The sequence below is a fragment of the Ictidomys tridecemlineatus genome, chromosome 8 (genome assembly GCF_052094955.1).
Source record: "Ictidomys tridecemlineatus isolate mIctTri1 chromosome 8, mIctTri1.hap1, whole genome shotgun sequence".
Lineage (NCBI taxonomy): Eukaryota > Metazoa > Chordata > Mammalia > Rodentia > Sciuridae > Ictidomys > Ictidomys tridecemlineatus.
Window position 1 is genome coordinate 11,345,724 of NC_135484.1, and position 25,664 is coordinate 11,371,387.

The 25,664-nt window shown below is 41.2% G+C and overlaps 1 protein-coding gene and 1 long non-coding RNA gene across 2 annotated transcripts in view; one reads left to right on the forward strand and one right to left on the reverse strand.

The window, feature by feature from the left end:
- Window positions 1–12,447, forward strand: part of Nox3 (NADPH oxidase 3) — a 53,629-nt gene extending 41,182 nt beyond the window's left edge. The window contains exons 12-13 of the mRNA XM_005321391.2: window positions 2,182–2,306; window positions 12,321–12,447. Coding sequence (XP_005321448.2) covers window positions 2,182–2,306; window positions 12,321–12,447 — 252 coding nt within the window. The remainder of the gene's footprint in view (window positions 1–2,181; window positions 2,307–12,320) is intronic.
- Window positions 12,448–21,402: 8,955 nt separating this feature from the next.
- The window catches only part of LOC120889168 (uncharacterized), a 50,468-nt gene continuing 46,206 nt past the window's right edge, over window positions 21,403–25,664 (reverse strand). Inside the window, exon 3 of the long non-coding RNA XR_013424756.1 lies at window positions 21,403–25,351. This is a non-coding gene — a long non-coding RNA (uncharacterized LOC120889168). The remainder of the gene's footprint in view (window positions 25,352–25,664) is intronic.

Below are 25,664 nucleotides of genomic sequence, written 5' to 3' on the forward strand. Positions count from 1 at the left end.
GATGATCCATTTGGTGAAGTATAGAGACAGCTTTTGACTTTTCTTTTCCAAAACCATGCCTTATCTTCTACTTCTAAAGAAAATCGATCCCCAGTGTCTGCTTAGGCATCCCCTGTCATTTGGGAGTTATGAGACTTGGGTTCTCCCAGCTGAGATCTGAAGTCAATCTGGTGCCAATGAAACCCTGCAGTCTCCATCCTATCTCTGCCACTTCCAAGAGTAGAGTAGAGTATATATTTTTTCCTAAATAAAAGTAAATTAAAAGAGATATTTTCTTAAATTTTTCCCATGACATGTTGGACATCCTTTAGACTCCCAAGTTTCAGGCAAGAAATCACTAATCTCAACATTTAAGGAAAAAATAATTGGTGCATTCTGTCAGTAAATCAAGCATCAAGAGGCTGTTATAGAAATAGCCAATTGTTAGACTGAATTCAACAACCTCAAAGTGGCAAAATGACAAGAACAGAAGGGACAGATGGAAGAAGTATTATGAAGGGCAAATCAAAAGAGTTTGGAGATTAATTGAACATTGGGCTGAGAAATATGGAACAAATATAATTCCAAATGTTTGAACATCAGTGATTGGCGGCACTACAAAGAGAAGTAAGTAAGGCCTTCATGAAATAATGTCCAAACTTCTTAGCAAGTGCTGAAGGCCCTTCCCAACCTGACCTAGCTCCATCAAGCCCCATCCGTTTCCTCTGGTGCCAGGGCTGCGGAACATGTGGTTGCACATCCTGCCACCGATGCTTCAAAACAACCATGTTTTTGTTCTTACTGGTCCCCCTCCCTGACAGGTCACTCAGAAACCTCTGCCATTTTCTTCCCCATTCTCTGTCTGCCTGGAATGCTAACCCCAAACTCTTCTCCATTAGTAGTCTTGCTACCTGGAGTCAAACTTGCCTGGTGGAAACCTCCTGTAGCCTGGAGTTTTGAAATTCCAGTTTGCCATTATCTGCTGGCCTGTTGGGGCCACTTCCATTATTCCCAGCAGAACCTCGCTGGCCCGGGTCTCTTTCTCAGACAAGGAAAAAGGCTGTGCTGTGGGAACTTGGGCATGAGTTGTCTGTTACCCAGACTTTCAGGATTAGGAAGAGTCAGAAGGCGAAGCCAAATCAAGCACCAAAGTGTAGACAAGTGAGCGGAAATGTTTGTGATGGGTCTAAGGGTAGCGCAGGTCACACACCCATGAGGAAAGAACGGGGTAGCTACCAGAATTCAGCAGGAGCTAAAACAATGATAGCAACTGAAAACACTATCACCAGGGAACGATACACCTCAATCGCTTGCTTATTCATTGGCTGACATGATACAGTAGTGGATTCGCTGAATTCGAAGGCAAGTGCTTGGGCACAGAGCTCCCACCATGCCCCTTGCTGTGCTCTGGCCTCCGTGTCCTGTCTGCCAGCCTCAACAGCCTCCCAGTATTTGAAGGCTCTCAGTATAAGATCAGCTTTCCCTATTCATAGGTTCCACACCTGTAAGTGCAGATTTCAACCTAGTAGATGCTACATATAAGTAATCAAGAGATGATGCAAAGAATACTAGAGAATCTACATAGGTTATATGCAAATACTGTGCCATTTTCTATAAAGGGCTTCAGCATCCTCAGTCTTTGGTATCTGCAGGGAAGGGGCAGTCCTGGAACCAGTCCCCCATGGATTTCAAGGAATGACTGCACATCAAACTGTTTCAACCCAGTAGGCAGATCTGACCGTGAGACCCATCTTCTTCCTGGACATTTCATGGCACGTTAATCTGGCAATGCCCTTCTCAAATACTCAGGATTTAACATGAAGCAAAGAGGGACAGCAGGTGGAGATTAATTTTTAAGAAGTCTGGCAGAAAAAAAGGGAAACCACTTAGTGTTGCTTTCCCTTAGCCACATTTGCTGTATGGCTCTCCTCCTTTCAAAGAAAAATATCCTTCTTAGGCTAATATTACTGCATACCTACTATGTACTATTTCAGTAGGTCTAATGCAAAGATATATGAAATATGATACCTGTCCTAAAATGCAACATCAATGGTATCTGCTAATAATGGTAAGCATTTCCAGTCCTGTAGAAAAGGCTTTTTGTATCAAATCTACACATGAGCTTAAAGATTTCATCCTTTATTTATAGGAGGCTCCTACTTTTGTTCTAAATGTCATCTGATACCACGATTCTTATTTTAGGCTATTCACATAGCTTTACATTGGGATGAGAACACCGATGTGATTACGGGCTTAAAGCAGAAAACCTTCTACGGGAGGCCCAACTGGAACAACGAGTTCAAGCAGATAGCCTACGACCACCCCAGGTGAGTGAGGCCAGCTCTCTTTCCTCTGCCTGCTGGCAGCCTCCCCTGAGAAGTGCAAGTTACTGCTGACTCGGGAAGTGAATCTGAAGTCGGTGCTGCACATCTCCTAGAGAACCACAAACTTCTGCTTAACTGGCTTACAGCCTCTGACAATTATTGATTATGTTGAAAATTTTCACACTTAACCTCAATTTAAAGATGATATTTCTTAAACAACATATGCCTTCAAGAAAACTTTGGTGAGCACAGTTATCTCTAATTACCCAACTGGAGAATTCACTTATGTCCAACTGTACGGCGTATCTAGCATGTCTAGCAAAAGCAGAGAGAACATGTTCTAAGACTAAGCAGGGAGTTAAGGTAGTGGTTAAGGACTCAGGAACTGGAGCCCAAGCACCTAGGTGTGGGGGTGAATGAATGAATGTAAGGTGCCTAAAATAGTGCTCACTATACTCTGCTCCATGAGCTTAGCTGCTGCTGCTGATATTACTATTATTGATTCGAGGATTAATGTTATCATTATCATTATATAATAAATTTTAATGTAAAGAAGAAAGAGCACTTGCTCTAGAGTGAAGCCTATATTTCCTGGTTCTAGAAGTTTCCAGGTAGGTGAGCTTGGGCAAGCCAGCTGGGTTGAGGTTTTGTGCCCCACTGTAAAATACAGATGATAATATTCATGGTGTTGTCTTCATATTTTTAAAATCATACAGTATGTTAAGAAGTTAGGTATAAAGCAGTAACACAAACAGTGATCATTGCTCTTCTAACTCCCTAAGTGAACCCTCATCATCTATGGCTCTTGAACGTCAGTATATTCTAATATTGTCATCAAGGCAGAACATCTTCCCTGTCTGAGGCAAAACTGAAGGAAGTGAGGGAGTGTAACAAGTGGGCGTCTGGGAACAAGCAAAGTCCCGAGGCATGATCCAGGAGGCCAGTAGTTTGGGACAGAGGACCTGAGAGGGAGAGTAACAGGGGGTTGCATTTAGGAGAAGGGACAGTTGCAGATCATCATAGACTTTGAATTGTATTCACAGAGGAGAAGCCATTTAGAGATTTGAACCCCAAGAGTGACATGAGATCTCTCTGGCTGCTTTAAGGAATAGTGGGGCCTTGGACAGAATGGAGAGGCAGGCAGTGGGCGGTGGAGGTAGCTCGGTGGAGGTGGGGCGTGGCAGTGGAGGTGTTGAGAGGCCCTTACATTCTGGGCAGGTGGCAAAGGCAGCTGACCTGATTTGCTGATGGGTTGGATATGAGGCATGAGCCAAACCAGGATGAAGTCCCCAATTCTACCTGGATGGCACTGGAAGCATTCTGGCTGTCAGTGAGAGGCTCTCAGGAGTTTTTTTCTTTGACATGTTCAGCTGAAGATTCCCGTTATACATACTGGCGTCAAGTAGGCAGTGAGTACGCATCATGATTCCAGGGCAGAAGCTGGGTTGGAGGCCATAACACCAAATGAGAGGACCAATGGAGCAGAGAGAGATCAACAAGGGTTCCAAACCCACAACATTTGGAGGGTAGGGAAAAGCCTTCTCCTGTGCAAGTCCCAAAGTTGAATGACTATTACTCTTATCTGCCTTATTAACCGTGCTACTTAGGTCTTCCACAGCCCAACCTTCTTTCTGTCCACTTTATCAGAAGTAAATTAAAACATCCTAGGGTTCTTCTGACCACATCTCTAACACCTGTGACTTCTCCGTGCAGCTTCCTTACATTTCTGCTCTCTGCTCTTCTTTCATAGGAGTTATGCTTTATTAACCTTTTCGTAGCTTCCTAGTATTTATTTCTGCTCCATAGAATATTTTTTTTGGTGAATATTATTGATGTCAGTTCAGCTCCTTCTTACATTTTTTTTTGCATGTAGTCAGTTTGTGCCAGAACTATCCATTTTACTCTTTATTAGTTGTCACTACATGGTGAGACTTCTTTGGATCATTATTGAAGGAGCTTTGTGAAGAGAGAAGGGGGAAGAAGTACCCAGAGGCCCTCAGGTTCATAGGCATACAGTTCCAGTGCCCTCCTTCTGTGTGAAGTCCCTCTGACTTCAGCTGCCCAGCTCTCTCTGAGCCCTGCTTCCTGGACAGCCTGCCTGAGAAAGCTTGCACCCAAGACAAGAGGATTCATTGAGGAGGCCCCTGAGCCCACAGCCCTGGGTAGAACGCAGGCTGAGGGAATGTCTGTGGAAATTTCCTCCTGACCTTGAGTCGTCTGAGAGCAACAAATTTCCAACAAGAAAGTTAAAAACAAGAGCTTTGTAATGTTTTGAACAACCAATAAAAAAAAAGAAAGCTAAAAACAAAAACCAACAACTTTTAGCTTCAAGGTTGGCGTGGAAGTGGACCAGCTGCACAGTCAATTGCCAAGTCTCACTTTTACTCCCGGGGCTCAGCCTCAGATGCCCCAGAAGAGCTGCCAACCTGTGGCAAGTGGCCTTGGCGGCTCTTTCCAGCCCCTCACCCAGGAGTCCACTTGTTCCCCTTTGCCTCTAGCCTTGGCTTTTGTGGACACCTGGCCTAGACCTTCTCTCCAACAGGGTCTGCCAACCCATCCTAGCTTCTAGACCTTTGAATCCAGTTCCTCTGGGCTCCTTTCTCAACACCTGTTCCTGGATCCTGGAGCCCAAGTCTCTTTGAGCTCTGAGAGTCACCACCGGTCACCTTACCCCCATCCAGTTCTTGTCCAGCGCAGCAACAAGTTAATTTCATCTACAGTTTCCTTAAAACACTTAGAGGTAGAAATTAAGAGGTCCAAAGCTCATATATGATCACTAGGGTTTTGGGGTTGGGGGGGGGGTTATTCCTACTTTCACCTTTTGGTGAAAGTTTATTTTTGACCAATGTTTTGCACTCAGTTTTCAATTATCACAAAAGGAATTTTCCCACTTTGCAGGCGTTAAACAGGGATCTATATATCTTGTAAGCTCTTATAGGTAGTCCGGCTCTTTATTAGGCTCATCTCTTACTGACATCTCACGGCGCATTTGTTTATTTCTGTTACACATGAAGCCTGCAGCCCAGTGGGGAAGGCCTTTCAAACCAAACCATTTCATTATCTCTCTCCCCTCAGAAAGTGTGAGCCAGAAACACGGTGCGTCAGGAGACCGAGGGTAAGACTGGGTTTGCACAAACTCTGCCCAGAAAATTATGCTTTGCAGGGCTGAGAAGTGAGCCTGTCCAATTTTTGCAGGGAGTGAGCAGCAAAAACAGTTTTGAGCTGGGAAAACTGTGGCTGTCACCCTCCCCACTTGCCTTGTCAGGAGTGTGTTCATTTCTTTCTAGAGGCTGGAACCGAAGTGCAGAAATGTATTTCATGTCCAGTGCATTTTTCAGCACATTAGCTTTGCAAACTCTCTCTCCCCCACGGATGACTTTGCATCTTTCAGGAGAGAAGAGGCCCCCAGGTTTGCATGTCACTGAATCAAGCCTCTAAGCCTACTTCCTAGCCCTTTTTTTTTTTTTTTTTTTTTTTTTTGGTACTGGGATTTAATTTTAGGGGCCCTTAACCATTGATGCACATTCCCAGCACCCCCCCACACACACACCTTTTTTTTTTTTTTTTTGTATTTTATTTAGAGACAGGATCTCACTGAGTTGCTTAGGACCTCACTATGTTGTTGAGGCTGGCTTTGAACTTGCAATCCTCCTGCCTTAGTTTCCTGAGCCATTGGGATTACAGGTATGCTCCACCACATCCAACTAGGTGTTCTTAAAATACCATATTTGGAATAGCCTAAGACTCTAGAACACAGCAACTTGTCATATAGTTTCAAGCCTCAATATGACAAATAGCAGACCCACGCCCACAAAGTCAGTTGTTACTTTGTCCCTGGGAGAGAGGAGTCTCCAGCAAGGCAGCTGTCCCCGCCCTTCTAGAAGACGTTCAAAATGACCTCGTTGCAATAATTTTTGTTTTCTGCTGTGTAAAAGGAGATTTATGTTTAATGAAGCTTTTAATGAAGAAATCTCGGAAAGAGAATGCCAATAAAATCTAATTTTTAAACAAGAAAATCTAATATTGAAAAGTATTTCAATATCCTGGCCTTTGTCCAGATAGAAATGAAACACACAATCCAATTACTGTTCTGCACAAAGGACAAAGTCACATTAATTTTCCTCAGGATGCTTATTAAAGAGATAAACAGTATGTTTTCCCCTTATTATGTCAAGGATATGTTTGTTCCTAAGCCCACTTGGCCACTCCTGCAGACAGGCTTGTCCTGTGTTAGCTCCTATCTTTTGGCAAAGACGGTTCAGAAGGAATTGGTAGATTTGCTAGTGGTCTCAGAAAGGTCCTTTGTTCTCGAGGGCCTTTGAAGTAGGCTCTCCACCATGTCTATTCATCAGTGCAAAGCCGAGGATTCTCAGGACTTGCTCTTGAAAAAACATTTACCTGTTCACTCAAAGCTGGAGTTGGTTCTTGTTCTGAGAAGGAGTTAAATCAAAAGAATAAAGGGAAGAGGGGCAAAAGTATTTTTTATAGAACATGAAAAACAGCACCAAAAATAAAGCTTGAAGGGAAGCAGATCAAAGAGAGTTGGGCAAGCTCTAAAGGAAACAGAAAATTGCAAAAATAACAGTAATAGAGAAACAAATTGATGGCATCAAAACGAATACAAATAAGGAAGAGGGGAGAGAAATTAAAAATAGATCAAAGGCTGGAAATAGAAAAAAGGAAAGCGTATCTATTGTTTTTATTTGTCATTAATATTGGTAATTATATCAGCTGAATTTGCAAAAACAAAAGAATAGCTTTAAAAGGCAATCAGCAAATAGTAAGTATATGTATAAAATAATGTCTTTTATTGCTATTACCAAACTCACATGCCTGTGATAATTGTTGTTTATTGCTTCAATTAGACAAACACAAAAAAGCACTCTAAACAAAAACAATGAAAATCATTCTCCTAATTAAAATATAGTAGGCTAATTAAATAATGCACTGACATCTATGTCTTATTAATCTATAGAAATGTGTCTTTTACCAAGGGGAAGCTAAATTTCATTGTTTTGGTCAACACCCTCAATATGTTCCCAAGCTACAGACGAGTACTCAGGAGTCAGCTGATCATTGCCAAGAAGGTAGACGGAATGAAAATGAATATAGCTTTGTCACATCAAGCTACTCCTTTGTCAAAGGCACATTTTGTGTATGTGCTCAAACTTCTGAATTTCTGGATCAGCTGTTTTTAATTAATTGAATATGAGGTTTTTCCATAGGGCTTCCGCGTTTGATCTTACGCTTCAGATAATATTTATAGTCTGCTGCTTTTGACTTATCTGCTAATAACTTGGCCGTGCCTCCTAGGTGTAAACTTTATATAATTAATTACCATAACAACTTTAAAGCTCTGGCCACTTTTGGAAACTTCAGAAGTATTTCTTTTATCTTGACGGGAAGAATAAGGCGTGGAAGCATACGACACCCCTTTTTAAAGCAGTTCGACCCAACCCAACAATGAAAAGAGGTGTCAACTTGCCATATGATTGGGGGCTTCGGATCCATATTGCATGAATGTATTTTAGACCACCCATTGTTTTCAGAAATGTAAAAATACCTTTATACTAAATGGAGTAAATGTGTCCATCTGGAACCACATTTGCTTGTGTGCACACCCTTCAATTCTCATTTGTACGTGCATATGTGCAAAATGTTTTTCAATGATATTTTTAAGACATTAGCATTCAGAGGCTAGCACACAAGGTCTTTTATCTAACAGGATATCTTAAACATTCATTATATGACTAAAATATTCAGAACACTCAAAGAAGTAGACTTACATGAAAATCCAACACATGATAAATTATAGCTTTGTGAGAAAAATAAAGCCACTGTAAACTGAGGATGCGAATATTGTCAGCATATTTAAATAGTACCTTCCCACCAGAGGGCATCTGCCTCTCTGGTTAGAACCAAGTGAAAATACAACAAAAATTACTAGAATTACTCTACGTGTGGTTGGGGGGATTAGGGAGGAGAGTAAGAAAGTAGAAGGTGGATTCGTTATTGCTTTGCAAAGCTGCTTTGATGATGTTATCTATCAAATTATGAGTTGTGGCAGCAGGTTATTTATGCATGAAGTGTATACATTTTAGTGCTTTGTTGGGGTAGAGGAGGAGAATAGGATTGGGGGAAAATGGCTCTACCAGTTTCAGAAATCCAAAGCTTCCAAGTTAGCTGCTTTTATTTTTCTCCCTTATAAGACCCTAAGCCCCTCAAGGGCAGCAGTTTTATCCATACACCTCAGAGCCTGGCAGTGGCCAGCATGAGCAAGAGGAGGGATGGAGACATGGAGGAGAAAGCTAGGACCAGAGTCCTAGCCAGACGGCTCGGCCTGCCAAAGAAGATGGAGCTGGTGGGAAGTGGGCAGAAGAGTCACACCGGAGCACTGTTAGGTGTGTCTGCAGCAAGTAACGAACAGCCCAGTAATTAACGCACAGAGGAAAGTAATGCAGCCAGCAGCTACCAAAGGACTGGAAGATAGGTTTAAAAAAAAAAAAAAAAAAAAAAAAAGCTGGCCAGCACAATTATCATCTGTGCTTATGAAAAAGAAGGTGTTGTATAAACTATAATTATGTGATAAATCATTTGGAGGGTTTTCTAATGAAAAACACTCACTAGGAAAGATTAACCAGAAGTTGTGTCCATTGTGTGAAACAGGGTCTATAGCTCTCGGTGCCTTCTTTCTAAGTCTCCATAAATCCACGGGAACCTTCTGTTTATCGATTTTATTTGCAGAATGCACTCAGGGTATAAAGTAATTTGATTTTTTTAAAATGGGGTTTAGGGTCTGCCCCTACAGGGTTATAACTTACCAAGCATAAAAGCCAACACATAAAAACAAACACACAATTTAAAGAGAGTAGAGCTCACGGCAGCAGAACCTGGGAATCCAGCAAGGTGGTGGGATTACTCCCAGGCGCACCCTCACTCCCATATATCTGCTGGCTGAAATCTCCTGGCGGGTGATATTTTGGATGCCTTTCATGCATGGTATCGCTGCCCTGTTTTGAAAAATGCACCAACCCCACAGAGAAGAGCACAGTAGTTATTTAGCAAATATAGAAGGAGAAAGGAGGATTTTCCTTACTGTTTATCAGAGCTAAAAATAACGCTGTGCATGTTAACCATCTTTGCAGCCCATGTGAAATGTGTCCTTTTCTCATCAAAGTCAGCAGCCCAGACTGATCAATGCCATTAACATTGTCCCTGATCCAGCTCCTCTCGCCTGTGCAAACTCCACGGCTTGCAGCTGTAAACCCAAGAATAAATAGTGTCTCGTGGTTTTATACTTCTTTTGCAGAGAATCTTTTTTTTTTTTTTAATTCTGAGCAATTGTGGGTAATTAAATTTTATAGAAGATTTTTTTTTCTTTACCAACCCCTTTAGGGTTCCTTTGCATTTGTCCATTGCCTCATAAAAGAAAAATAAAAAAATAAAAACTGCCGCATCTACGCCTTAACCGCTTTTCACGGAATCTCGGCCCCGTGGTTCACGGTATGCATTCGTGACAAGAAATCTTCATACTTGGAATTGTAAATACCAAGAGGGCAACAGCAGGCAGGCAACAGAATGCCTTGCTTGGGGACAGTGATGTGCAGCCAGCTGGTGAAGGGCTGACCTTTTGGTCAAAGCAAAGATAGATAATGAATGGCCTTTGTAAGACTTTTTGGCAATCGCATAACCATGACAGTTATGGACCCTGAGTACAGAAAAGTATGCACTTAGCTGTGCAGTGTAATAGCCATCACTTCAAAGGGGCAGGGGAGCTGTGAACCGCTGGGGACACCAGTGGTACACCTGGCAGCCAGCAATCAGAAGAAGCCTTTGAAATGGAGTTTTAAAGGCAGAGCATCAAAGAGCACCATTGGCTCCTGCAAACAGTGACTGTGGCTGTAAACGAAAGGACATCTTAGCCTGTTGGGAGTGGGCCAGTGGGCAATCTCTTTGGTGACATCTACACTAATGGAAAAATATCACCACCCATAACAGCATCTTTGAAAAATGGATGCAAGGGTCCCTCTGGGCATCAGACACAAAGCAGAGCTGTGACTTCTCATTGGAAAGGGTTTTACCTGACTCATGCATCACTCAAAATGTTTCATTCCAGAGCTCAAAAGACATAGTGCTGATTCAAGTAAGTCTATCATCGCCTCCGAGTTAATACCTCCCTCCCTCCCTCCCTCCCTCTCCTGTTCAGCTGCGTGGAGTAGGCAGAGTCCTGCAGACACAGTGTGTCATAATGACGAAGATAAGCTAAGAGTCACTGAGAAATCACCACGTGCCACGCTTGAGGCCAAAAGCTGGACCTGCCGTGGCCTACCTTGTCTTCACAGCGATGCTACGAGAGCAGAAGAGATTCCCGGAGCTGGAAACTAGATTTATGCTCCTCAATTTACAGATGAGGTGATGGGGGCTTTGAGAAGATAATTAATATGCTCAAAGTCACCCAGCAGCCAACTGGGGGGAACCAACAGCACCCTGACCCTGTCCTTTCGCTCTGCAACCCCCTGTAAACTGCTTCATTAAGTCGTATTTTTCAGGCTAGAGAATATTTTCTGAAAAATTACTTTGTCAAATTTAGCTGTGGGGAATGATATCTCTGAGAGTCGTACTTACACATCTTAAACATATTGTCATTTACAAATGAAGCCATTTGATAAGTTCTTTTGAAGCTAGTGTAAGATATCATTAAACCATCGACTGCCACCATGGCTATTACAGTTCTGGAACACATAATTAAAAGGTGGCTCTGATACGGCAGAGAACCCTGCTTCTGTGGAAGCTAAGATGAACTAGGCTATGTAGGCATTCCCCAACAAAAGCCAGATCGGAAGGAATACGACCGGAGAGTGCCCTGGTCCTGGGTCTGAAGAATGTTCCTAAGACAGTTCCTCAAAGGCAGCTCCCAGGACATTGTGTGTGAATATCACCCAGGCTCCATATTAACCAGGCATTCCTTGGAGCCAAGGAATCTGCATTCTAACCATCTTCCTAGATGGCCTGAAGCATGGTAAAGTTGGAGAATTTTTGATCTGGACTAGAGTAACTAATTTGGCTCATGCAAAGACTGGAAAAATGCTACAGGGAATAATGATATTCAAAACAAGGGAAAAAAAGACATCATCTCTGTAACTCCCTCTAGACCCAGAAACTTCACAACTTCCAGAGACAAGCTGAAGGCTTGCACTGTGATGTCACAAGGGATTTGAGCCTCCCAGGGATAGTCACCATATGTAAAAATATCTCCTCGGCCATGTTTTCCGAGATGTCATAATTGTAGAGGACTGCGTCTGTTTTCAGCAATGTCTTTTTTCCTTCCATCTCTTTGTTTTGGACTTCTTGGAAAATTAAAGGAATTCCAACCGAAGAAATAAATCAAGTTGCTATGACTTCAGTATAAATTTTATTATCTATAAAAAAAAAAGGCAGGGTTGAGCAGAATGTTAGTACTAACTCACCCTTTTAAAACCATTTTGGATGCATTATCTCATTTTGCTTTCCATAAAACATATAATGTAAATAAAACATATCATGTGATTATTGTCTTTGTCTTATATCTATGGAAAATAACATCTCAGGTCTTGCCCAAGAGCATACAGATCATAATCAACTCGACCTTTTTCTTCAACAAATATGTATTGACTGTCTTTTATATGCCAGGCACTGTCCTAAGGGCTGGGATCACACCAGATCAGGTTTCTGATATCAGAAAGCTGATATTCTAGCCATGGATCCAAGAAGATGCTAATCAAGGTCACCTGATCAAAAAATCCAGGTGACACCCTCTCTCTCTCTCTCTCAAAACCTCCTGCATAGCCATCTAGGTGAACCCCTGAATCTGGGAGGGAGCAAGGTACTGAAAATAGGAAGAGGGAATCTAAGGAAAAAGGAGGTGGATGGATGCAGGTCAGTAAATGAATAAGCAGCCTACGTCCACAGCCCCTCCGAGCTCCACGATTGTCTTGGCCTTGCCCTGGGTAACACTGCTCCCTTTTCCTACCCCTCCAGCAGCAGCATCGGTGTGTTCTTCTGTGGACCCAAAGCCCTGTCAAAAACCCTTCAAAGGATGTGCTGCCTGTATTCATCGGCTGACCCCAGAGGGGTTCATTTTTTCTACAACAAGGAAAGCTTCTAGATGTTGGAGGTAAAATCTACACATGGTGCAAGTGCTGTGGTCATCTAGGCCAGGGTCCCAAATAGCCATCAGCTTAGGCTTTGTGGACCTACCGTCTCAATCTCAGCTACTCAGTTCTGCCATGGTCAGGGGCCCAAGGAGCCACTAACAAGAACACCAAGGGATGGGTGTGGTTGTGTTCCAGTACAACTTTATTCACGGACACCAAAGGTGAATTTTACGTAATTTTCTTTTGTTACAAAATTTTTATTTTCAACTACTTGCAAATGTAAAAGTCATCGTTAGCTCGTGGATCATCCAAAAATCAGGTGGTGGGTCCAACTTGGCCTGTGGGATATAGCTTACCCTCTGACACAGTTCATCTTTCTCAAACTCGATGTCATACTTAACATTATATCCAGTCTGGAGACATGCTGCTACTTGGCCTGAACCTCCTTTAGAAACCCTTTCAAAGTTACTTTACCCTGATGACTGATATCTGCGTTTAGGTCCAAACCTGCTCTTTTCAGATTTGAAATTAAGCACTTTTGTGCTCTTTTTCATCCTGTGAGGACCAGAGAAGTCACCAGTGGGGGTTATCTTCTACAAAACCGTTTACGTGAAAATGATAACGAAGCTATTCCCTGGCTATCCCTTATCTAATCCAAACAACTGGAAATTTTTAGCCTTTCAGCCTAGGTTGTACATTCTAGCCCTTCAATTCTTCTCATTGCTCTTCTTCAGAATCACTTACATCCACTCTAAAGGAGTGGATGAAAAGGAGACATTATGTTCTAATAACCGCATGACCAGTCCTGGGCAGAAAAGTGACATTCATGGATCTTATAGGCCACATACAGGACATTAAACTCTGTGTTTGCCTCCTCCCTCATTCCCTTCCTCCCCTCCCTCCTTATTTCTTTCTTGTTCTCTTTTAACAAATACTTTTCATTATTATCACATTTCTGTCTACGGTGATCCTGACTCTTACATCCCAACTCAACTTCTTCCCCACAAGATAACTGGGATCTTCATTTTAATTTTAAATTCCATCTGGCCAGTTTTTCACACCATGCAGCTGTTTCACCCCAAAGGATTCCAAGACATTCCCCACATCTTAGTTTTCTTACTTAGTTGTTGGTGTTGGTTAATGTTTCTGAAGTTTTCCTTCTAATATTTCAAGATTGTTCTGAAGTTTAGACCCAGAGACCAAAAACAGTATGTAGCTTAGTAGTACCTACAGGTTTAATTAGTAACATCTCAAATCTTTTGTTTAGGTTTTCAACCGAGTTATTGCCTTCAAAGAAATCCACCAGGAATTCCTGTGAGCACCTGTTAATGTCAGCATCCAGTTGGAATCTGGTTGATGATAGCTAGCCACTGAGAACACTACACCACGCCATATTTTCTTAGCTTATGATATGTCATATACAACAGAAGAAAACATTTACTGAAATTAAAAGGAATTATGTTTTTCAAATGCCTATTATGTTTGTAGACTGTTATCCTGTCATAAAACAGAACTAAACTGGTCTGACATGATTTGTTTTTCCAAATCAGGCAGCCACATACACTCTTCCAAGTTTTTCTAAATGATGACCTGATCATTTGTTTTACATTATTCTCAACAATTGATACTAATTCTATAGTTTCTGAGGTATATTTTAAATTTACCCTAAAGAAAAAGAAAAGATGAATATATTCAATTATGTCTCCAAAATGATTTCTAGTACCCTGCATTGGAATTTCTCAGTATTTTTAAGTGTCACTTGATGCAAATCATTCAAACTCTACTAAGTTTAATATACTCAGTCATTTGTGTAATTGTTTCCTCCATTTTAGTTTGATTCAGACTTTAAACTAGAAATTTCTGTAGTCAGATCTAATGTCTAGCAGAAAAACTTATACATCAAAATTTTTTCTCTTGTTCATATCTAGTTATTACTTTTCTTCCCTTGCCTTCTTGAAAATCAAATGTACTTTTTGATCACCCAGTTTTTGTCTAATGAAATAAAATATTCTTGTCGTTAAAAATAGGTTTACCTCACCTTTTGACTTTTGGATCTTTATGTTACTCACATGACATACTATACAGAATCTGACCTAACCAGGAGAAAAATAATAATAGTAACCAGTAGATTTATTTAGTTTAGTAATAACCAAATAGAAAATGTAGGTTTTAAAAAGGAGATTCTCACTTCAAAATAGAAACAAAAAAATGTAGCAAACCTATAAATTCACTTAACAAAAATTATGGGAGATTGTTTGACAAATGAATAAACATTTACAGAGACATGAAGTGAGTAGAAGTAGCAGATTTCCAAATGTGAACATTAAATATACTAAGATATTAAATTGTTCCAAATTGGTAGGCTGAAAGAAATTCTGGATTTTAAACACCTCTCTCTCTCTCTCTCTCTCTCTCTCTCTCTCTCTCTCTCTCTCTCTCTCTCTAAATGGAAGATATTCCAAAGTTTATTTTGGAGAGGGCATAACAAAGACAAGCAAAAAATAAATTTTAAAAATGGAAAAAGAGAAGAATGGAAACAAAGGAAAGGAAAGAAAGAAAAAGAAGATGATGGGGGGAGGTGAGGGGGAAGAAGAAAGGACAGAAATTCCATGAGAAGAGTCATCTTGAAACAGAAGACCTGAGAGCTACCAGAGAGGAGAGGCTGTATCTACAAGTGACCAACAGTAACTTTGACATTGACCTTCCCAAAGCATCACCGGACACCAGGTGATAACAAAATACTATCTTCAAAGTGCTGAGGGAACGTAACTATCAGTGGAGAATTTTTGGGCTCGGTGAAATTAGTATTCAAAGGTCAAGGCAAAAATCTAGATATTTCCAAACATCAAAAAGCTAAAATTTACCTCCCTCTCTGAAATAACTACAAAAGGATCTATTTAAGAAAAGGAAATGCAATTAATGGAATACAATAAGCAGTGATCAGCAAAGAAATTGAAAAATCTTTTGTCAAAATCTCTAAGCATTGATGGCAAGAGAAAATGAGTGGTTGCTTTAGAAGGAACATTTTTAAAAGTAGAACTAAAGTACTAGACAAGAATAGTATGAGAGATGGAGGGTGGCACCGGAATTAGGGCACCCCAAGGTCCACCCATTGTTCAGGAGAGTGAAAGAACTATTGATTAAGCATAGCCTTTGTTAGGTTCTGTAAGTAAATTAAAAGAGAGAACTTCAGGGTTGGGGATGTGACTCAGTGGTTAAGTGCTTACCCGGCAAGATGGAAGCTCTAGGTTTGATCTCCATCACTGGGGGAAAAAAGATAATTTGGAATGGATTCATTGCTCACCACCACCCCCTCTAACACAGCTTCTCTAGTCTTCGGTTTTTATTGAACTCAAGCTTCTGATCTGTGGGAGGGTCAAGCAGTGTTGGAAGAAGTTCATGTTACTTCCTCTTCTTTAACTCATACATGAGAATGTCAGTCTGCCACATTTTTTACCAAGTGATAATCTGGCAGTATTTTAGTGTTTGGGGACCATATTCTCTTCCTTTCAGAACTTTGTACGGTTCAATGACAAAGTACTTCTAGTGTCATTGAATACTGCTGCAGTGAAGTATGAGGCCAACTTCATCCTCTTCCCTTTGTAAATAAATTATTTTTCTTTTTCCCAGATGCCTAAATAATTCTTCCTTTATCTTTTGGGCTCATAACTCTTCTGTAATTAAATATTTTACATAAATTTTACTCATATTCCAGTGTGATTTTTGAACAACATTATTTTGTGCACTTCAGAAAAATTTTCTTGCATTAGGTCTTTGAATACATTTATAGCTCTTTGTTTCCTTATTTTAGAAGCATCAATTATTTTTTATATTTGCTCTTTTTAGTTATACCTAACAGTAAAATGTATTTTGACATGTTATACACATCAATTATTCTTACAGTGGATCATTGATTCTTCTTTTCTCTGGCCTGTCAGTTTTTCTAATTAAGTTCCCCCCGCCCGCTTCTTTTCTTAAGACGGTCATTTCTCCTAATTGGTTACTGACTCACAATCCCTTCTGAAATCCTTGGAACAAGATATATTTTGGAATTCAAAATGATTTCATATTTTAGAAAATAACAAATGCATATTGTACATGTTATGTAATATTCCCAGTGGAGTCTGGGCAGTGTTCAGAAGCATTAATGTTTTTTCAAACAAAACTATGAATATGAATATCCAAGTTACATTGAAAAAACAAAGCTTATAAATAACTTCACATCTGTTCAGGACATGTTATGCCTCCAAGTGGGTTACCAAAAGAATAAATTAAAAAAAAAAGTACTCAGTTTTCATAGTTACTTAAACTTGGGAATTTCATATGAAGGAGGGATTTGGACTTGAAATTGAGCTTTTAGAAATGTCTATTCTTTTCCTTATGTTGATAAGTTTTTTAATTCATTCTATAAAGATGCTGCTTTGAGCCTTGGTGTATGACCTTAGACCTGTAATGTCCCTTTGGATCTCACAGTGTTTTGTTTGGGTCCTGTATTTGTTTGGTCCTTTTATTTTACTTCTCTCACTAATGTTCTCATTAAGTTCTCCATAATACAAACAAATAGGGAGGGATGGCTGAGTGACGGCTTCTGCCAGGCTGGGGCACCCTCTTCTTCTCTACAGGGCATTTTCCCCTTTCATCCTGTAATACCTTTTCACAGTTGCTATGTATCCCTGGTGCTTTTTTTAAAAACTTATATTAGTTGATTGCCCAAGCATTTTATTGGTTTTATGAATAAATTGTGGGTTATTATAGGTTGTTTACACACACACCCACACACACACACACACACACACACACACGATCTCTAAGACCATGTTTTCTTTCTTTTTATCTTTTTTGTTGATGCTGTTCTCCCCATCCCACCTGACCCCTGCTGTCTGTTATCTAACTATAAAGCTTTATTGAGATGTAATTTATAAAATTAACCCATTTGAAGTTTACCATTCAATCGTTTTTGGTACATCTATAGAGTCGTTTAACCATCATGGATTTTAGAATGGTTTCATCATTCCATCAAGGAAGCCTTTATCCATCAGCAGACAGTCCCCCCAGTCCCCCAGTGCCTCAGCCTAAGACCACCACTAATCTGCTCGCCATCTGAGTAGACTGGCCCTTTCTGGACATTTCACATAAATGGAATTCTACCATATGTGGTCTTGCGTGACTTGTTTCTTCCTCTTAGCATGCTTTCAAAATCTATCTGTGATGCTGCAAGCACCGGGACCTTGTTCCTATGTTGGTGTCAAACAATATTCCATTGTAGGACTATGCCACAGTTAATTGCCATTCACTGGTTGAGGGCCTTTGAGTTGTTCCCACTTTGGAGCCATTATGAATACTGCTGCTGTAGACATTCACATACAAGCTCTTGTGTGGACCGTGGTTTGGGCCCGGTTGTCTCGTGTTTTATCCATCTTTCTATAGATTGAGAGAACACCAACTGCATGGAGTGCTGTTTAAGAGGAACTTGGTTCAGCGGGTCAGAGCCTGTGTTACATTTATAATCCCCATTCAATCTTCTGGGATCATGTTGACTGCCCTGTGCCTTGTTTGACTCAATTAATGGAATAAGGGAGGGTATAGCATATATTTCCTTGAGGAGAGGCTCCCAGACTTTGAAATTTTGAATCCTTCCCCCAACAAATTGCAACACTGAAATTCTCTTCCAGCAGAGAAAGTCAACTTTTTTTTCTTTTTAACGCTGTCAGGATTGAACTCAGTGGCACTCGACCCCATCCCCAGCCCTATTTTGTATTTTACTTAGAGACAGGGTCTCACTGAGTTGATTAGAGCCTCACTGTTGCTGAGTCTACCTTTGAACTCAAAATCCTCCTGCCTCAGTCTCCTGAGCTGGGTAATCCTGTGGCTTTAAACGTCACCTGTTTCCAGAGAAGACCCCAAATTGAAAATCTCACCTCGCCTTCTCCCCTGCCTTCCAGTCTGGTATTTCACGTCCTACTTCACCATTGGAAGAAGCAGCAGACGCCCCAATTTTACATTCCAAACCCAACCCTGGGCCACCTCACCATGCTGCTCTCTCTCCCCTTTTCTTCTGCTATTGCACCATCAGCTACCAAAATGCCTCAGCTGAAGACATTGAAACCTCATCACACTCCAAACCCTGCACTAAACTACTCTCCATCATTTCATTAGTTGCATCTTTTCTAATAAACATTTCAGAAAATCGTGGATTTTGCTTTTTTGTAGTTGTTGTTACCAGAATTGAACCCAGGGATGCTTAACTGCTTAGCCCTCCCTGGCCCCTTTTTCACATTTTATTTTGAGACAGAATCTCTCCAAGGTGTTTGGATCTTTGCTAAGGTGCTGAGGCTGGCTTTGAATTTGAGATCCTACTGCCTCAATTTCCAGGGCCACTGCGATTACAGGAGTGTGCCACCATGCCTGGCTAGATTTTGCTTTTGTGGGCTCCAATAGGTAAAATAGAAATTTCTAAGTTAACACCATCGCTTTTGTCTAATCCACCTTCAGGCTAACTATGCATACTCACAAAGTCCACGCACACTATTGCCACGAACGCGCTGCTCACCAGGCTACCAGACCTTCCCTGCTCTAGGAGATGGGCCTGACTCAGGGGCCTGGATCAGCATGTTTCATCCACAGAGGTCACTCACAACCGAACAACCTGAAGCATCTTCTTACACACCCACCAGCTATTATCATGTTGGATTTTGTTTTCTCTCCATGTTTTCCTGTTCTGCAATCTTAAGTGGTTCCCCCTATTAATTTCCATAAGAAAATCCACAGCCCTCCCAGTTACTTTTTCCCAGTCCTTCTTCCCAAACTGAACAAAAGAAAAGCTGCTTTAAGAAGTCTTTATCAATTTCACACACCTTCAAATTACTTCCAAAAGTCCCATTGGTCTTAAAGAGAACAGCTCAATAATGCTGCCGTCTCCATTTAGTGATTCCCTTAGGTAAATCCCTAACTAGGGAAAGGAACTCCATCACTACATACTTACATAATAATCTTGTGCCACACCCTTCCAATATTCAGTCAACTTACCTCCAAAGTCAAATTGACTTTTTTTAAAAATGCTTAAAGTGTAAGAACAGCATTAAAAATATAAGGTGCCAATAAATAATTTTAACAAAATATGTGAAATCTCATCAAAGAAAATGACTAAACTCTATTAAACCTGCCACCTGCTAAGATGAACAGAGATGCTGCCATTCTCTACCCTGTCTCTGCCCTGGGCGACTGTGGGTAAAGACCTGTCAATTATTCCTGTCTTGCACTTAGGAAATATCTGTCAGAGGCCAAAGAGTGTGTGTGCTGGGGCTAGGGGCTACAGAGACAAGAGACAAGAGAAGTGAAGAAAAGAATTCTTTAAATCTGCGTCCTAGGTGGTTTCCCAAGGGGCCAGTGTGTGAAACCAACCAGAATCAACACAGCCAATGATTGGAGAATTGAACTCTGGTGAACAATACAGGCCAGGTTTCAAATTGGCCTCTGGGTTACACACAAGTAGAGCATACCAAAATAGCACTGCAGAGCCTTTGAAAACTAAGTTGATATTTGAGCCACAGACCACAAAAGTGGGCCAAGATGTGTATTCTGAACCTAAACCTGCTAAGGGCCTGCTAAAATAGGAGATCTAAATGAGAAACGGAGTGTCGCAGCATTGTACTCAAAATGCACAGGATGTAATCCAAGAGTTTTGTCACACATGGAACAAGGAAAGCTCGACTCAAAAGGAGAAAGTCAACAGATGCCAACACCAAGATGACACAAATGTTGGACAAAGACTTTTAAAAATAGCTATTACAAAAAAAACATTCCACCAGACAATTAAAATCACTCAGGAAACACACGACAAAAGTATTCTCAGCAGAGAAACAGAAGCTATAAAAGGAATCAAATGCAAGTTTTAGAACTTAAATTGTATTAACTGAAAGGAAAAAAGTCACACTGGATAGGCTAGTGCCAGGTGAAATGGCACAAACCTAGGGACCAATTAACTCGGACAAGACGGACGAGAAGGAGGCATCAGAATTTTCTATAAAGGTCCAGATAGTTAATGTTGAAGACTTTCTTGGGCACATATGGCTTCTCTCACGCTTACTTCTTTGACTTTATTTTGTAACCAAAGCTTTTATAATGTAAATCATTCCTAGCTTATTCTGAACTGTATAAAAACAAACCAGCAGGTGGATTGGCCCACAGGCCACAGTTGGCTGATCCCAGAATTAAAACAACACGGATCCACTTTATAATAATATTAAGGGAAAAATTGTGGAAGAATACATATAGAGTGGAACCACTAAATAAAATTGTAAAGCAAGCAAAACAATATTATTTATACACACACACACACACACACACAATCACAAGCATATTATAAGTGGACAGAACTCTCCAGAAATTAAGCCCCAAATTATTTATGATGAGAGCAAAGAGAGACTGGAAACAGATTTTTTTTTATTGATTTTATTATTTTTTTAATACACAACGACAACAGTGGAATTCATTACAATCCCTATTACACATATAGAGCACAATTTTTCATATTTTTTATCTCTGTACATAAAGTATGTTCACATAAGTGTATGCCATTCTGCATGTACTTTTTTACATTACAGTTCTTAATACACATATATAACACAATTTTTCATATCTCTGTTTGTATATAAGGTATTTTTTAAAAGAGATTGAAATAGTGTCTGCAATATTTATTTCTTAAACTGGCTTTTTAATTTGTAGTACATAAGATGGAGTTTTGTATATACCTGATATATTTCATAATATGAGAACATTCTTGGATTCTCCAGGATGGATCATGTTAGGCCATGAAACACATCTTAACGAATTTAAGAGCCTGAACCAATATTATATATCTTTTCTGACCATGATGGCATGAAACTTGAAATTAATAACAGAAGGAATCTTGGAAAACCATTGTAGAAATTAAACAAAATACTTTTGAGTAATTAAGAAGAAATTAAAATAAATTTTAAAATATTGTGTGGTCATAAAAATGGAAATGAAACATCCTAAAGCTATGTCAGAATTGCTGTTATAAAAAAAGACAAATACTAACAAGTATTGGTGAAGTTGTGGAGAAAAGGGATCCATTACATACTGTAGGTAGGAATGTAAATTAGTGCAGCCATTATAGAAACCATATAGAAGTTCCTCAAAACAACTGGAAATATGATTATACGACCCAGCAATCCCACTTCAAGTATATATCCAGTGCAATTGGGATCAGTATGTTAAAGATACACCTGTACTCACGTTTATCTCAGTATTACCTCAATAGCCAAGATACAGAAACAATCCATCAATGGATGGATAAAAAAATGTGGATGAATAAAGGAAAGAAATATATATATGTATACACAATGGAATGCTATACAGCCATTAAAAAGGAAGTCATTTGAAAATATGAAGGGCACTAGAAGACAATGTGAACTAAGGCAGGCACAGAAAGACAAATCCCGTACGATGGCACTAATGTGAAATTTTAAGAATTTTATCTCATAGACACTGAATACAAGAATGGTTACCACACCCACAGAGGGTGTGGAGGAGGGAGAAGAATGGACAAAGGAAAGATGATAAAAGGATACCAAGTGTCAGATGGGAGGAATGAGTTTTTGTTACGAATCATACTGCGGTGGTGGCTGTAGTTAATAATAAAGTATTTTATATTTCAAAATTGCTAAGAGAACGGATTTTTAAGAGTCTCGCCACAAAAATGATAAGCTGGTGGTAGTAGATTAATGAGCTTGACGGAATCTTACTATAATGTATACATCACATTTTATCCCATAAATATACACAATATTTTTCAAATTAAAAATAAAAGGAAAATTACCTGAAAAAAAACAAATAAATCTGAAGGGAAAATTCCTGGTAGATTTTTGCTGTTAGGCGAGGGGCGAATCCCCAGGTTATCCCTGGGACAGACAGCTTCTCCTCCATGCCTGGGGTTCCCCGTTCCCCCCTGCTGACATTCTGTCATGTACGCCATCAATTACAGGTGAAATTTTGGACACTTGGTTTTCTAGAAACAGGGAGAGTATTTCCAGTTTGTCGTTGTGTTTGTGACAAGGGACCTTGACTTGTTTCTCGGGGATGGGTGTCTTGGAAACTCCCACAGCCTGACTGAAAAAGACCCAGTCTCAGCGGGGACACTGGTGCACGCCTATAATCCCAGGGACTCGGGAGGCTGAGGCAGGAGGAACACAAGTTGGAGGCCAGCCTCAGCAATTTAACCAGGGCCTAAACCACTTGGTGAGACCCTCAAAATAAAAATAAAAAGGGCTGTGATGGTGGCTCCGGGATAACGTGCCTTTGGGTTTAATTCCTAGTATTAAAAGAAAAAGACCCAGTCCCTGGCACCTCGGCCCTCCCTCACCACACACACACACACACACACACACACACACACACACTCCTCACTATGAGGAAGGGCAACACAAACACAGGAGCCAGGGCACTGCCATGGGGCTGGACATCAGGAGCAGAGGTCGCTGGACTCGAATGAGCAGGGCAAGGTAGAGGACCACAGAGCGCTCAGCTCCAGGTGAGGGCCCCCAGGACTACAGGGTCATCACTGGGCTCTTGGGTGTGCACCACGACCTTGGAACTCCAGGGGATGGAGCTGTTTCAAGACCGTGCGTCTGTGGACTGGATCCCTCCAGGTGCCAGGCAAAGCTGAGCCTCCCGTGCCCAGGAAGACCTGGCCTGGCTCTGTGGTCTGGGGAGGGTGACGGAGAGGGGCCCCTCTTCCACCTGCTCTGTTTCCTCCAGCCTCTCCTGCTTGCCCCCACCCAGGGAATTAATTATTTATACTCACATCTGCAGCACATTTTTCAGATTCAACGCCATTGCAAAGAACGAATCACAAAATAAAGCCATGTTATTGTGTTTTTAAAATGGTGCGTCTTTGTTTTAAAATTGCTTAAGTTTTTGAAATGCCTCCCCATCCTGCGTGATTAATGTGATGCATACAGTGGAGCTGCACCGAGAGGGGAGAATTGCAGTCGCTGCCAGTTCACCTAGAGGCATTTATCTTTTCTTTTTTCCCTGGTGCCTGCGCTGAGCCTGAGGGTACGCTGACACTTTTTTTTTTTTAAATAAATTAAGCTTCGTTTTCTTTTTTTTGCATGTGTGTTAAGAACCTTGAAGGGAATGAGCAGCGTCTGCAGCCTCCAATACCAGCTGCCATGGCAGGAAAGAAAGAGGTGACAATTTCCCACAGATTCAGAATGATTGTTTTAATGGGGCTGCAGCGGAGGTAACAAGCACAAAGATATCGGCGCTGCCAGGACTAGCAGCCTCGCTCCCCCAGCCTCCTGCTACATGATGCAACATTTCGCTTCTGGCTTAACGTGGCATCTCTTCCCTGCTTTGATTTATTCCCACTTTTGCAAATCACAGAGGTATGTTACAGGAGATGCATTTAGGGCCGTTGTTATAGCTCATTGAGGAGCACGGCTGTTATTCCACCAGAGGACAATCTCATGCATATCAGGGTGAGTGACCTAGAATAAAAAGAAAAGGAATTTCTAGGGGAAAAAAATAAAAAAATAAAAGGAGGAGAGAACAGGAATATAGATGTTAGGCAAGGATGAAATTGTATTTACCTTGATTGAAAACTCTTTTATTATGAACATAATTTAGATCAGAATGGAAAAGAGAACTGTTGGGCTCCCTGCCTGGCTGGGAGGATTGCTGAACGCACAGCCACTACAATAATGTAAGCGCATATGTAATGACTGTGTTATTGTGTTTATATACGAAAGCATTATGCTCCATCAAAGGAAATGAAAAATATCTTCCCGGGTTTGCTCAGTCAGCTTCTTTAGCAGAAAGTGCTTGGAGGTGTGGAATAGCAACCTGTGACCAAAATACAGAGTAGAGAAGAACTCTGCGGCTTAGTCTGAGGTGGAAAGTGTGTGTCCATCAGAGACGCTGCAAGGCTGACCAGACCCTGAGGTCTGCAGAGGGGTACAAGGTGCAGCCTCTATTATGGCCTGGCCTAAGCAGTCCTTGAGCACTAATTATGCCCCCACGGTGTCGGGCAAGACATCGTACAAACAGCAGCACTGTCCACAGGGAGCTTGGAGTCCACAGGGGGCAGGTGAAATACACACACACACACACACACACACACACACACACAGGGACTGTTAGAAATAGGAGGGCAGATTTTAAATAAATTGCTGAAATGATCCAAACTCTAAGCAAAATATTCTAGGAATTTAGCCACTCACTCTCTCTCTAGAATAAGTGTGTTTAGATACATATATTCATATATAAACATTTTTATTTTGGCATGGTATGTGATGTGTATTTCTACATTTTCCCTGAACGTGCTCAATTAGGAAGTTCCCATTTCCTTATTGCTGTGACTTTCTCCCTGTCAAAGCTCCGCCATGACCCAGAAGGGAAAGCCCGTGGGCGCATGTGCCTTTGCACCCCACCCACGGCCCTAGGTGTGAGTCCACAAGTGCCTTCACTGCCAGCTCAGGTGGCCGGGACTCCCCTTGATGCTGTAAGACAGCGCTGGACCCAGACGGTGGTACAAAGGGGAACAAAGGACATGATCCTTTCTGAGCTTTCCTCGTGAGCTAGAACTCTGCTCAGTGTCGTACCTGTTCTGTCATTTGATTCTTAAAAGTTCCACCATCAGGGACTTGGTCTTGGGGTGGACGCTGAATTCCTCCTGCCTAGACAGGGCTTGGCAAATAGATCATGCTGGAAAATACTTGTGGAATGAACGAATCCTTAGAGCAGATCTTCCAGGTGTGTATCACTGGCCTCCTACCTTCCTGACCAGGAGACTCGAACTCAGAGGTGCACTGACTGGCACGCAGCCTTGTGGAGAATCTACTGGATGACCCGTGTTCAAGACTAATTAGGCCTGGCTCCAAAGATGAGCTTCTAAAAGACAAAAAGACGACACCTGTTCTCACAGGGCTTACACTCAGAAGGAAACGACACTTTGCGTACAAAGAACAACAACACGTGATCCGAATCTCTGCGAAATTACCCGAACGTAAAGTCAGCACAGGGAGTGTCTGATGGATGATTTCCCTGGCCCTACCTTACGCTTGCCAACCTTCCACTAGCACTAGCAACTCGCTCGCACACCTACGTCCCTGGTGGGAAGGAAAGTGGCTACAGACACATTTGGGTTTGTGTAACCATGTTTTTTTTAATATTTTTTAGTTGTGGTTGACACAAGACCTTTATT